At 39.5% G+C, this 13,840-nt stretch overlaps 1 protein-coding gene across 3 annotated transcripts in view; it reads right to left on the bottom strand.

The window, feature by feature from the left end:
• The window catches only part of pias1b (protein inhibitor of activated STAT, 1b), a 133,061-nt gene that overhangs the window by 23,252 nt on the left and 95,969 nt on the right, over positions 1 to 13,840 (bottom strand). For all 3 annotated transcript variants that reach the window (XM_067971352.1, XM_067971353.1, XM_067971354.1), the window contains 5 exons: positions 13,080 to 13,164; positions 10,571 to 10,618; positions 8,850 to 8,940; positions 8,631 to 8,765; positions 4,609 to 4,714 (listed from right to left, as the gene is read on the bottom strand). In XM_067971352.1, coding sequence (XP_067827453.1) covers positions 4,609 to 4,714; positions 8,631 to 8,765; positions 8,850 to 8,940; positions 10,571 to 10,618; positions 13,080 to 13,164 — 465 coding nt within the window. The remainder of the gene's footprint in view (positions 1 to 4,608; positions 4,715 to 8,630; positions 8,766 to 8,849; positions 8,941 to 10,570; positions 10,619 to 13,079; positions 13,165 to 13,840) is intronic.

Genomic DNA, 13,840 nt, shown 5'->3' with positions numbered 1-13,840 from the left:
CCACACTTTAAAGAAAAAAAAAACACAGGACTGGAAATAAAAGCACTTTAAATAAAAGGCCTCCTAATGAGGAACAGTCGAGTGTGTGCTTGAAAGCCATTGTCTCATTGCTTTCACACCCAGCAGCGTCCAGCATTCCAGGCTTAGCTGCCAAGAGCACGATGAATTTTTGTCCAACATATCACAGTTGTACATCATTCCTCTCCTCCCCCACTGGAGGGAGAAGGAAGGGTTGGAGGGCAGAGGCAGGGAAGGGGAGAGGAGAGATCAGCTAGTTCACTTTTTATCCAAATCTGCCTATGGGCAGAAGCACATTTCATGAACTGGACTTGATTCCTAGTGAATAGCTGCTGCAGCACCGATACCCACTCCCCTCCCCCACTCATTTACTGTGCAGAGTCAGATTTGGCACTGGATCTCCAGCAAAGCAAAGGCAGCAGCAGCAGTACAGTACCTCCCACTTCTGGAATCCCTCCAAAAGTGCAGGTTTTTCCAAAAAGATGGATCAAACAAAATCACCATTTATAGCAACAAATGGGAGACAAATTATGGGTTAACTCAGCTTTCATTTACTATAATAAGTGGGAGGATTAGAAATTACAGCCAGAGACAGAGACTTCGCGACTACTTTCAATGAGCAGGTTTCATTCGATGTTGGGCAGAGTACTTTAAGCTGATTTTATACAGCGCTAAGACTCCTGCCAGTGATACCGACGCCTGGAACCCTAAAGCAAACTTACTGGTATTTGCCAAGGTCGGTAAGTTTACTTTCAGGTTTCTGCTGGCCACATATCAGCAGCGGCCAGCTGGCACCAACAACATAGGTCTTAACGCAATATACAAATAGTAGTAGCGCACAAAGAGAGAGAATGAACATGGGAAAACAACAGCGGCAAAATACAGTGTAGGCCAGAAATTTGTCTAACGGGATTTATTTGTATGATACAAGCTAAATTTTAGACTTCATAGAAAGTTACGGCACAGAAGGAGGCCATTCAGCCCATTGAGTCTGTGCCAGCCAAAAAGGAGCTATCCAGATTAATCCCACTTTCCAGCGCTTGGTCCGTAGGTTACAGTTCTTCAAGTGCACATCCAAGTACTTTTTAAACGAGTTGAGGGTTTCTGCCTCTATCACCCTTCCAGGCAGTGAGTTCGAGACCCCTCATTGCCCTCTGGGCGAAAACATTTCTCCTCAGCTTCCCTCTAATTCTTCTACCAATTACTTTAAATCTATGCCCCCTGGTCACTGGCCCCTCTGCTAAGGGAAATAGGTCCTCCCTATCCACTCTATCTAGTCCAGTCATAATTTTATACATCAATTAAATCTCCCCTCAGCCTCCTTTGTTCTAAAGAAAACAACCTCAGCCTATCCAATCTCTTCTCATAGCTAAAATTCTCCAGCCCTGGCAACATCCTCGTAAATCTCCTCTGTATCCTTTCTACTGCAATCACATCTTTCCTGTAATGTGGTGACCAGAACTGTATGCAGTACTCAAGCTGTGACCTAACTAGTGTTTTATACAGTTCCGGCATAACCTCCCTGCTCTTATATTCTATGCCTTGGCTAATAAAGGAAAGTATTCCTTATCTACCTGCCCTGCTACCTTCAGGGATCTGTGGATATGCATTCCATGGTCCCTCTGTTCCTCTAACCCTCTTAGTATCTTCCCATTTATTGTGTATTCCCTTGTCTTGTTTGCCCTCCCCAAATGCATCACCTCACACTTCTCCGGATTGAATTCCATTTGCCCTTTCCTGCAGTCTACAGCTTTCCTCCTCACTATCAACCACACGGCCAATTTTTGTATCATCTGCAAACTTCTTGATCATGGTCCCTACATTCAAGTCCAAACAATTAATAAATACTACAAAAAGCAAGGGACCTAGTACTGTGTAACTTCTGATTAACTCTTAAATATACCATTGCTCCCTAATAGTCGAGTGGGTAAAAGTATTGCCTGGTATCATAATGATCCATGCATAATAAAATGCCGATGGTTTGATGATGTCTCTACTGAGCTTCCTAATTCAGCTAGGATAGCAGTTGGGTGTACTACACTTAGCTTCGGAGCTTGGATTAACGATTAAGGAGGATGCAGGAGAAGAGAAATGAAACATCAGGGTTCTCACTCCTAACCGCCATTCACTATCCCCTGCTGGAAACTGCATGTATGGACACTGGATGAGAACAGGGTCAAGCTCAGCTGTGATGCAGTTGACAGATGAATAGCCTGTGTACACTCGCTGTCGAGGCACAGGTGCCAAGATTAGCCCCCTTGGGTGAGATACCAGATGGCTCCAGGCATTTGTGGAACTGTAGCCCAGCATGAGCCAGTACCTTCACGAGGAAAAATTGAACACAGAAAAAAGGACACTACTTATTTTAAGATCCCAGAAACTGCTACTTCTCTGACAGGCCTACCATGCAGGAGAAGCAAGCTAGGGTCGCATCAAGCTTTCTATCACTTCTTGTATCCAGAATCGCAACATCAAGTTTTGAAAGAAGGTGGTTTTATAACAATTAACTGCATGGAAGGGGGAGGGGGAGGAGGAGAGGCTTTGTCCTTTTAGATTGTATCAAGTCAAGTTGAGCAGCCCTGGGGAGTTTGCTGCAAGCACAAACTACTGAACTGTTCGGAATCAAATTACTGAATCAGTTCATGCAGAACAAAAAGGGGTAAAATAGGAACAAGAATTTGGATAAGCTTACTTAAAACTGTGATGCTGGAATCTCTGCATAACTTATTTTACCTTATATCTAGTTCAAAAAAAAAATCAACAGTACGGAGGAATCTACTTTGTGATCACATGGATATAGCACTCAAATCAAACTTATCAAACCCGGTTTATGTTAATTGTAGATTTCCAGTGGCTGTACTGATCAGTTTTGTGCTAGAACCTTCATTGTTGTTGAGCAGCAGTGATTTCTCATTTAAACAGTTGAGCAGTAATTAGATGCTCAGTCTCTCCCATCAATGCACTGCTCAGAATGGTGATGCTCCTAATGTTAGTCCTACTTTTGTGTTGCTCATTTTCAACGCCAAACCAGCAATACTCTGAGCTCTTTAAATAGCTGAGCTGTATTGTAAACAGAAATCACTTAGGCTGATCAGTCAATTAGTGACTGTTTGGGCTACTGGCCAAAATAGCTACAGCCAGATTCTACTGCGACATCAACTGTAAAGTCAGCAGAGCAGTTAAATGCGGAAGAACAAATACAATTCTGGCATATTCTAACGCAGAAACACTTCAAAAAGGAATGGCAGCTTGTGAATTTGGAAAATGTTTCAACAAAAGTGACTTTTTCAAATTGGTATGCTTTTAGAAACAAAACCAACAATTTTCAACTTCAACTCCTGGAGGATCCCAACGAGCAGAAGATTAAAAACACTCAGGGAATGCCCCAATGGGCCAGCTAGTTAAAGCAGAATACAGACCAAAAGGGTCTGAGATTCGATCCCCAATCTGCACCGAGTTAATCAATCTCAACTAGGATGCACTACAATTACTCTTTGACTTCGGGAGAGAAAAATCAGTCAGGGTTCAGCTCCTGATCATTATCCATCAGTTTGATCAGTAAATGCATTTCTGAACATTGGGCGAGTACAGGATTGGGCTCAGCTGTGATAATTACTAACAGCAAATAGTTTAGTGACACTCGCACATCAATAACTTCCACTTGGGAAGGGTGCTGAAGAAAACCTGGCACCCGTAGAATCACACCCCACCAAGGAGTAAACCACTCTCAGGGAAGGAAGGGAGGAAAAAACTGGAGAAAATTAAAAACTAAAAATCGAAAACAAACCAAAAAAAAGTAGTGCTCCCTATCTCTCATGGTTCAACACCCGACTCCCATATGCAAGTTTTTAAAAGAGTGCTAGAGAATTATGTTAGTTGAAGTAAGTTGCCTCTGCTAAATGGCACACCATACAGGTTCTTTCTTAGGGGATGCCCCCCACAAATCTCCTTCAGTGATATATTGTACAAAGGTTCACACAGCCCAAGGCCTGGGGTTTGGATCACTGGTCTGTGCTAAATCAACAACCAAACTCAACTGCAGTGTTTGTAGAGGTGCTATGACCAGTCTCAGTGGCTTTGTCTAGGGAGAAGGAAAAACCCAACTAGGTTTCTCACAACTGGCCACTGAACCGTGCTAGAAATTGTGCATGCGGACAATGACGGCTAACAGAATTAGATTCAGCTGTGACGTCAATCCTTCACGATCAAATGGCCTGCTGGTATTCACTGTCTAACCTCAGAAGAAAAACAATTACACTTGGGGGAGGTGCTGGAGGGCTGCTGTCACCCACAGAACTATCCCCCATCATACTTTCAGGGCTGGAACGGAAAGGAGATATACCCAGTAGGGGAGGTGAGGCTAAAAATAATTAGACATACAGGTCCAAGTGACATGCAAGCGACAAACTTATACTTCAACACATGCTTGACCAATTGAGCATTATTAGCTAGATTGAGACTTAATTCCGTGATGAAATGTTTAAAACCAATAAGGCACAAAAAGGATAGAAAGTTTTGAACTGTGTTTTACACAAAGGAAGTGCCAAATGTATCTATGCAATCATCGCCCTGCCCATAATTTGTACATACTTAATGCTCTGGAATGGTCCGGGTTCCTTATTCCTTTTGCCCGTAGTCTTTGAAGCAACACTGCAGAAGACAGCTGTTTTACAAGATAAACTGCCATGGAGTAGTTCTGAAAAATAAAACATGTGTGTGCTTGTCAACCATGATGACAAGTTAGCTGCATTAATGTTCAAAAATGTCATCTCCCAGCATTGCAGTTAAACCATATACTCTTATCAAATCTAAATAACCATATTTTCTTATAAAATTTAAATTTGGAGTTTGCATTTGTTTTTCTGGATTAGGTGTACGTTAACATTTTACAACCATCTTGGAAATTAAGGCAACAAGGCTTTATGGAGCAAAAGCACCCAATGTTTTTAGTTATCTATATCCAATGATGGAAATGGCATTATCCCATGTAGTACCAGGCCAAACAGAGCAGAAGGTTACAGTTTCGATTCCTAGTCTGAGTTACTGTGTCTCAGCTGGCAATTGGGACACTACAACTGCCCTTGGTGGGGAGAAACATATCAGAAATGGTTTCTACTCCCAGCTGTTACCCAGTGACTCCTGCTGGATAGCAGGTGAGAACAGGATTGGGCTTGACTGTGGTGACCTCTTACGCTTAAATAGTTTACTAGCAACCACTGTCTAGGCTCACACATGAAGAATGGTCACTGGTTGAGGCACAGCTGGGCTAACCCATGCCCATGTCACCATACTCCAGAGTCAGCACCTTTACTTCAGGACGGAGCAAACTGGAAACAATATTTCAAATAATACATTGTGAAGAAATTCTCTGTATTGAGTATCAAACAAGGATCCAAAAAAATCAAAATCATTCAAACTTCTATAGCTAAGGTAGTCAATAAATAGAAAACCCACGCCCACTTAAAACTAATATCCAATGTGGTTCAAATCTACTGTTTGGTTAAGACCACTTGATCTGCAGCGGTGGTTTTCAAACTTTCCTGTGTAGGTTGTGGGGGGCCTGGCAAATAGTGACATACTCCTGGGGCCAATTATCCCAACTTCCAAAAGACAGTTAACTATCCAAAGAAAAATACCTGTTGTTGCAGAAAATGTTCATTATTTTCTGCAACATGAATAATGTTAAATCAACAAATACAGAAAAATATGAAATACAGAAAAATATGGAATACAGAATCTACAATAACAATCAACATAGCTTCCCAAACAAATTACTTCTGAACTACATAGATAAAATTGGCATGCAGATTCAAAGCATGGGTAACTTGTTTCAAGGGCAAAATATGGGTTGAACTGTACAGTTAGATGCAGGAACAGCCGTTTTTTTCAAGGAGGATATACATGTCTAGGCCCAGGCAATAATTATACTAGGCAGAAAAATAAAACCTGTATGGTACCTTGAGTATTTACATCAAATTATGTGAACTTATTCTAACAGGAATACAACACTTTGTGGAATGCAACATCTCACTATGTCATAACGAAAACTACTGGTTCATGTAGTTAACAAAAAAAATGTTTTAATCATATATTTAGTGGAGGAGAAAAGATATTGTCCTTCCAAAGATCCTGACTACACAGCAGTGTGTGATATCAAGCGATTGATGTATAAGAAAATGGAAACATTTGCACTATACTGTACATTACCATGCATTCATCTGTTTTTTGCAAGTGTATTGCTGTTACAAAGCAAAAGGAAATAAAGAGACATGGAATGCAAAGTGTTTCTTAAAATATATATATTTTTTTTAAACTGAGGGATGTTTGTTGACCCATTGCTTAAACCGATCAGCCTCTGAACTATTTTGTCTTCCTTCCAAACCCAGATTTTAGGATAAATTCAGATTACATCAGCTCTTTCTAAGAACACTGCTTATATGGCAAGCAGCAAAACACTGCACTCTAACCCATCAGCACTAATACCCGTAGTAAAAGGCCAAGTCAAGACTATAGTAGGGATGATCAAAGACAACTTTTGTTTTTACTTGAGTGAAATTTGCCACACTTAAGATTGGATAAAAGTTACAATTAACAAAGTTCCACTTTCTATCATGAATTCGAACAGTTACAGCTTGCCAAAAACTGTTACAACCGTCTGACAACAATGTTATGATCCGAGAATCATAACAGACGATGCTGAGTTGAAAAGTATGCTATCCCAGTTCAGACTTGCATTCTTACACCAACCATGAACTGAAAGATTAAGACAAAGCAATCCACTCATGGTTTTCTCTGCCCAGTAACTGGCCTGCCTACATCATCGCTGAAGTTCTCCCAACCAAGTCATTCCAGTTTGAAACTGAAATGCCACAAATACTTCCCACTGCAAAGTGCAAAGGCACTTCCAAAACAACTGTTTTTAGTGGATTTAGGGCATTTAGTAAATTGGACAAATATCAAGCAGAGACCGCACCAGAATAAACACATCATTTCAAGAAGCATGTCAACCTAGGAGTGAATACAAAGCATGTACAAGATTTTCCCTAGAGAATCCCATCAAGTATTTTGTACCATTTGTGTAGAACAAGAAAATACATTTTAAAAACCCAAACGCTAAAAAATAAATTTGGATTACAAAAATTATTACGGCAATTGTGTCATAAGAGTCAATGAGTGGATAAGAAACTCAACTTGCAGGCCGCCTATATGAAAAAAGCTTTGCTTGCATTTTAAAATATTTTTTCCCACACTTCATCCCCCTGTACTCTCCTTATTCTATGAACCTTTCTCAGTTAAGACAAAAAGCAGGAGGCCAGCATCTATCTGACACATGGCTGTGAGATGCACAAGAGCAGCTAAGCCTGGCTAGTCCTTACTCCAGGATATGCCTGGCCTCCATTCAGCACTTCCCCAAGTCAACAGTTAAGATTGAGCTGAACTTACTATACACAGAAAATTGCAAACAAGTTCAAGTTTCATCCTTTAGGCTACCATGTTGCTGTCACTTTACTTGCATTTTAGCAGATGTTTATATTACTGCATCATCAGGCAATAATTATTCCAACAGGCTTTTACTCAAGGTACCACCTTCCTCTCCCACCTACCCCATTGGCCCTGGCTCATCATTTTTAGCAAGGTTCCACTGGCGCCAACTGTTCTCCGGCACCTCAATTAAGTACCCTTCATAAGTGAGCCTAGACACCGAGTATTGACAGGCTGTCCTGATCCTCACTTGTTCTCCCCACACCTGTATGGAGTCACTGGAGAGCAAATAGGAATTATAACTCAGGCGGAGTCTTTCCTTCCCTAACCCAAGGCCAACCTTAGTGCCTAACTGCTACTCTGGCTGAAATCAGCTAACTCAGACTAGGAATTGAAGCTGGAACTCTATGTATGGTTTTCATGGTTCAGTTCCATACTGGGCAGTGTAATTACAAAATGAGCTATTGGGGAGCTCACTCATTAGAGTGTTTGCGCTGCTGCTTACCCTAATACAAACCAGTAACATTATGAAGTAACACCCTTGTTTCATTACTGACATTAGGTCGTAAGTTTTTCCTGCATTTTGGGTTACATCATCCCAGTTTCCTGTTCTTCAGGGAGGATACTTGGTGTCTCGAAACTTAAGCAAAATTTTTACACAGTAACTGTCATTATTGTTAGGATTGAGAAAAAAAGTCATACTTAAGCCAATAACACTTCTTTTGTGATGCGCTTCATTAACCTCAAATTGCTCCCACAACTAGTGACAAACAAGCAATCATTTGTATTTCTGGTTATTAGGATCAAAATGTTCTCTCACGCACAACTCAAGTTTAGAAAGTCAAACCATATAAAGTTGTACTGCTAGATACTATATCTAGCCAGTAGTATTGGAAGTATGAAAATTTCACACCCATTAAGATTCATTGAAATCCTAGGACACTGATGGATGTTTATTTTTCAAAATTAGGATTAATTACAAATGAACATGCTGGAAAAGGCGTGAGGACCACATTCATTTTAGTTGAAGAGGTTCTGAAACCTGTTCCTGACAGATACAAAACCCAGCATCTGAGCCATAATGCATTATGCTGCTTCAATTAATTGCTTTGAAAAGAAGAAAAGCTTACTCTTCCAATTTCTGCCGACCATGAAACCACAATAGTGTTCGGCACCGTCGTGGACAATCTGACTAGTGAGGTAATATTGATTGGTCGGCTAGGTCGCTTTGGTTCAACACCATTTTTGGTTGGTGGTAGATAGCCCTAGGATGAAATCAAAAAGTTACTTGATTCTCCTAAAAGAACAAAGCAAAAAAAAACTATTAGGCCAATTACTTTAATACTTACTGGAAGGTTACAAGTTTTTCCATTTACTTTCACACATAGATTCGGGGGAAAATGATCTTCCTGTGGACAACTGGTTTCTGATAAACAAAACCTTGAAAATGAAAGAGTGAACAGTTACAAACTTTAAATGATCTCCAGTAATTCTGACCTGCAATTGTTAACCAGTAATGGATATACTTGTCCAGCGAAACTGGGGACTGAATGATTGTTTGACTAGGAAGTCAAATCTTGACGTTCAGCATCTCAATATACACAACATCCATTACTGAACAAATTCTAATACAGTTTCTTATTCTGACCACCTCTCTGAAGCCATCACGGTTACTGAAACATGTCAACCACTCTACCAATGAATGATAAACTTTACAAATACTGTACCAGGTTGCAAGTGAATTGTTATATTACCAAACATTTTTGAAAATATGAGCCACATGATTGGAGCAGGCTCGAGGGGCCATATGGCCTACTGCTGCTCCCATTGCTTATGTTGATACAATTCATATTCCAGGACTAGGCTAATGTAATAAAGATTAATGATGAAATGCTCCTGCATCTCACTCTTTTTTTCTTCGCAATTCCTTCCTTTCTGAAGGCTGGGACATGGTTCCCTGGGTGCCAGCAGCACTCCAGTACCTTATGTAAGAGTCAATTCTTGATGTGTAAACCTGGTGCCAGTAGATTATCCAACATTGGTGAGAACACAGACAAACACAATGCTATCCTAACCTAATATCCACACGTACACTTTCTTACAAGAATCTCTGGTCAGCAATCAGATGTGTTGTTTCCCCTCCTAGCCCAGAAGCAGGTAGGTCAACCGTAACTTCTTAAATGCTGAGAATCAATGTGATGAACTCAGCACAGACTGAAAATTGGACCTGGGACCACACAGTTTGCATGGCTTAATGCGACATGAGGAAGTGTCATTATTTACTAGGCCATCAGGGGATCAAAGTTCTCACCATGTTTATAATAGAAGTTAGGTAAAGTTACATGCAAATATTTCAAATAGAAACTTATACACTGTTTGTAGACCAATTTCAGTGATGCCATTGAATTTTTTTTCCACAGTGACATTTATTTTCAAATGCTATCTTCATGGAACAGAGTTTCAAAAAGATGTGATTTACAGGAGGATATGTTTTATACCATGCATTATATTGACAGCCTGTGAATGTCAATGTGACTATCATTAAATCTCCTCACAGCACTGCCTTAAAGCAACTGTTGCCCATTGGAGAGATTCCAGTGTGCATAATGCTGTTTTTTTAAAGCAGAGCACATCAGTATTGTTGATTTAACTATAGCACAAGCAATATTCTCAAAGGCTTGAGCCCCATTACTGACTCAGTCTGCTAGGTTATGGGTTATGTTGTGAATGGCATCTTTGCATACTGCTCATGTTATCTGAGCTGAGCATTGGGTGTTGACTTTTATGGAATCAAATCTTTTCAAATACAAATTAATTTTTTTTTAAAAAAACAGCAGACCACAGAATAAAAGCCAGCATCAAAAAGGTTTTTTCCAAACATGGCTACACTTCTCTCAAAATTTGACGTTACTGCAGAAGACGATTACCACATAAGCTTCATTTAATTAAATCGTATTCCTGCAAACTGATACTGTATATTGCCCCACAAACAAAACATGCCAAAAAGAGAGCGAGAGAGAAAACAAAAGGAAAACAGAATAGCGAGTAAAGATAAGCCAAAAACATTTACCTTAACTGAACCTGAACTGTGAAGTCACACTTGGTCCCCGATATGTCCCTAAAATAAATTGAAATATATATTTTTCACACATTTTAAATTTACATTTGTAAAGGAAATCATACAGGACAGTTCAAAATATCCTTCAAGAGTACTAAAATGGCATGATTTATATCATTTGCTTCTTGATAGCAAACTAAACTAATTTTAAACCAAACTAAACTAGTTGTAAACCAAACTAATTTTTACAGAACTACTAAAAAGATGGTAATAGCATCAGAAATAGTTCATCTCTTACATTAAATTTATACTTTAAAGCAAGATTGGGATTGAAACAATTGGTACCCTACAAATTGCAGAACAGTACTCATTTTTAATTCTGCATCGGAAAACTTCACTCAAAGCTTTCCTTAGATCCCAGAAACCCTTATAATCAGCAGAGGAGGTGGAAGATTGATAGTATGAATAACTACTTTGTTGATGCTCAAAACTTTGCAATATAGGAGAGGTGCCTGGGAATGTTACGTAGAGAATTGTGAAGGTCTGGGAACAATAAAACAGGTAACTGAATCAAGGGCAATACTAGCGCAGTTTAGAACAGTTGTGTGAACTCCAAGGTGAGATCACATCCTTGAAATCACTCAACTAACCAGTATTTTTGCAACATATTGAGAATGCTTTGCCCTTTACTTAGAATATAAAAGCAAGGAAGTACTATTGCTGTTATACAGTGATGGTCAAGTCTCGTTTGCTATATGGTGCTCAGTACTCCACCTTAAAAGTATAGACAGACCTTGGTGAAAGTCCAGTTATGATTCACTAGGATAATACCTGGATGAAGGGACTGAGCTATGAGAGACTGGGTAAACTTTGGTTAAATTGTCTGGGGATTAAGAGGTTGAGAAACTAGAGTGTTTAGAAAAATGGTGGACAAAGCAGATAGTGAATCATTCTTTCCAGAACAAGGAGGCACAATATTAGAATCCAAGCGATGCTGGTTAAAAGAAATCCATAAAAAATGTCTTCACACAAAGTGGGTGAGAACATGGATTGCGCTGTCCCAGAAGATTACGGATACAAAAATCAACTCAGGCATTTAAAAGGGAGATGGATATTGGTATTAAGAGACTCAAAGAAGGGGCAGGGAATTGGTATTAAGAGGAGCTGCCACGGCTAACAAAATAGCCGAGCAGGTTCAATGGCTTACTCCTGTTCTTAGGTGTTCGTTGTATGGGGGGGGGGGGGTAATTTTAATACTCAAATAAGTTTATTTATCCAAACACATTATAACAGTTTAAATTAAAACACTAAGGGGGTAGAGTTTTGCTAGATTATGCTGGTTTTATCAGCAGAATCCGCTCGAACAAGCGTAAAAGACAGTGGAAAATCAAGCACAATTTATGTCAGGCATAAATCGAGTTTCCGTGATCTTTTGCACTGGTTCAAAAATCATCATGCCCAAAGTCAGCCCCACACAGAAAATTGGCCACGCCCCCAGCTTGAAACAATGATGGCGAGTTTCTGCCGATTGCACCCGTTCAAGGAGGGTCTTCAAATCTTAGGTGCACAGGCACTAGTTGGCATCTTTTAAACATTGTTACATATTAAAAATTACATATTTTACTAAGAAACTGACTAGTGTACACCAATGAAAGTAGTAAATGGTTCAGTATAGTTTTTTTTAAAAAGTCATTTTGGTGATTTAAAATCAGATTACTCACAGGTGGAGGACTAGACACTTATCAAAAATGCTTATTTTTTGTGATAAGCCCGTTTATTTTTTTTATTGCAAAAAATAAACAATTAAACTCTATTAAGCTGCCAGATTAAGCTGGTTCATGGGAAATTTTACATTTGTGATTAAGCAAATGCATTTTAGCAGAAACTTGAACTGTAGCCTAACTGGCACAATTTGCGCCCAAAACGGAAACTACCCGCAAGTAATTTACTGTAGTCATTACTATCAAGAATTGCATTTTAAATGGGATAATGATTTTTTTTGATATTACTTCCTATTGTAAATCCAGTTTATGTTTAGAAAATTCTGCTAATTTTTGGCCCATTTTCTTCCCTTTTTTCCCTTCCTCTCATGAAGACTGGGGTACTGTTCCACTGGTGCAGCCAGCCATCTATTATCTCACCAAATTTGCAATTCTTCACAACCAAGTCCAGACAGTGTATGTTGGCAGACTATTTGACTATGGGGGCATCAGACCCAAGTCTAATCCTGATGCCCATACACACATGCACCCAATGGCAATCAGGAGAGAGAACGGGCAGATTTTTTTCTCCTCCCTTTCTTAGGGCACTGAGGCCAAATGTGGCCCCACAGAGATGAGTAGAAGTCATCGTAACTACTTTAGTGGAGAATTTAAAACAGACCAGATGCTTAAGATTTGAACTACATGGAACTACAACATCCTTCCTTGAGCCACCTGAGTTTCCCATGTTTTCAGTTTAGCATGTAAGTGCAATCAGTTAAGGTCAAGCTATGCAAAATAGAAGACATCTAATTACTTACATTGAGTTGCTAATCTGTTGAACTTGCTGTGGTGTCAGTGCGAATGCGAAGCATGTCTCCTGAAACCGCTGACCATTATCTGAAGCTTAAGAAAAAAGAAATCTTGAGTTTACAAGCAATGCAATTTTCAAAATTTGGATATAGTCTGTGGTCTTTGAATGAGCCAAATGCAACATATGGTGATATTTGTTAGTTCAGTCAGCTAGTCCAATCTCAATGGAATAATCTCTGGTCCATAAAATAGTCTGAGTCATAACAATTGGCACAACATGAATTTGTCAAAGCAGATTTACTGGCTACAAGTTTGGCATTATTCGCATACCCAGAGATATTATTTCCCTCTATGAGACAGCTGTATTTGTATATTTGTAAAATTCATCCTCCTCTGCTCCCCCAATGTGGTCAATGGTACGAAAATACTATAGCAGAAATGTATTTCTGTACAACACACTTCTTTTGGGATTCTCTTCAATGATCTCACCTTGCTTCCAAAACCATATTAGTGGTAGAACTTGTGCTTTAGCCCGGTATTATACAACTCAAAAAGTCTCTACAGATAATAATCCAAGTTTAGAAAGACAAAATTTGCAAGCATATCATTGGGTGCTCCACAGTTCTAATAAAAAGTATGAACATTTTGTACACATTTCTTGTTATTGAAATTCTAGTGGCAAAAAGTGATCAATGTCAGATCCTTTTTCCATAAATTTGTAGGATGGAGGCTTCCATTACAGGATCAATGATTGCAGCATCACACATTG

This window comes from Heptranchias perlo, chromosome 34 (genome assembly GCF_035084215.1).
Source record: "Heptranchias perlo isolate sHepPer1 chromosome 34, sHepPer1.hap1, whole genome shotgun sequence".
NCBI classification, from domain to species: Eukaryota; Metazoa; Chordata; class Chondrichthyes; order Hexanchiformes; family Hexanchidae; genus Heptranchias; species Heptranchias perlo.
Note: the sequence above shows the minus strand (reverse complement) of the source record. Positions and strands in the feature narration are given on the sequence as shown.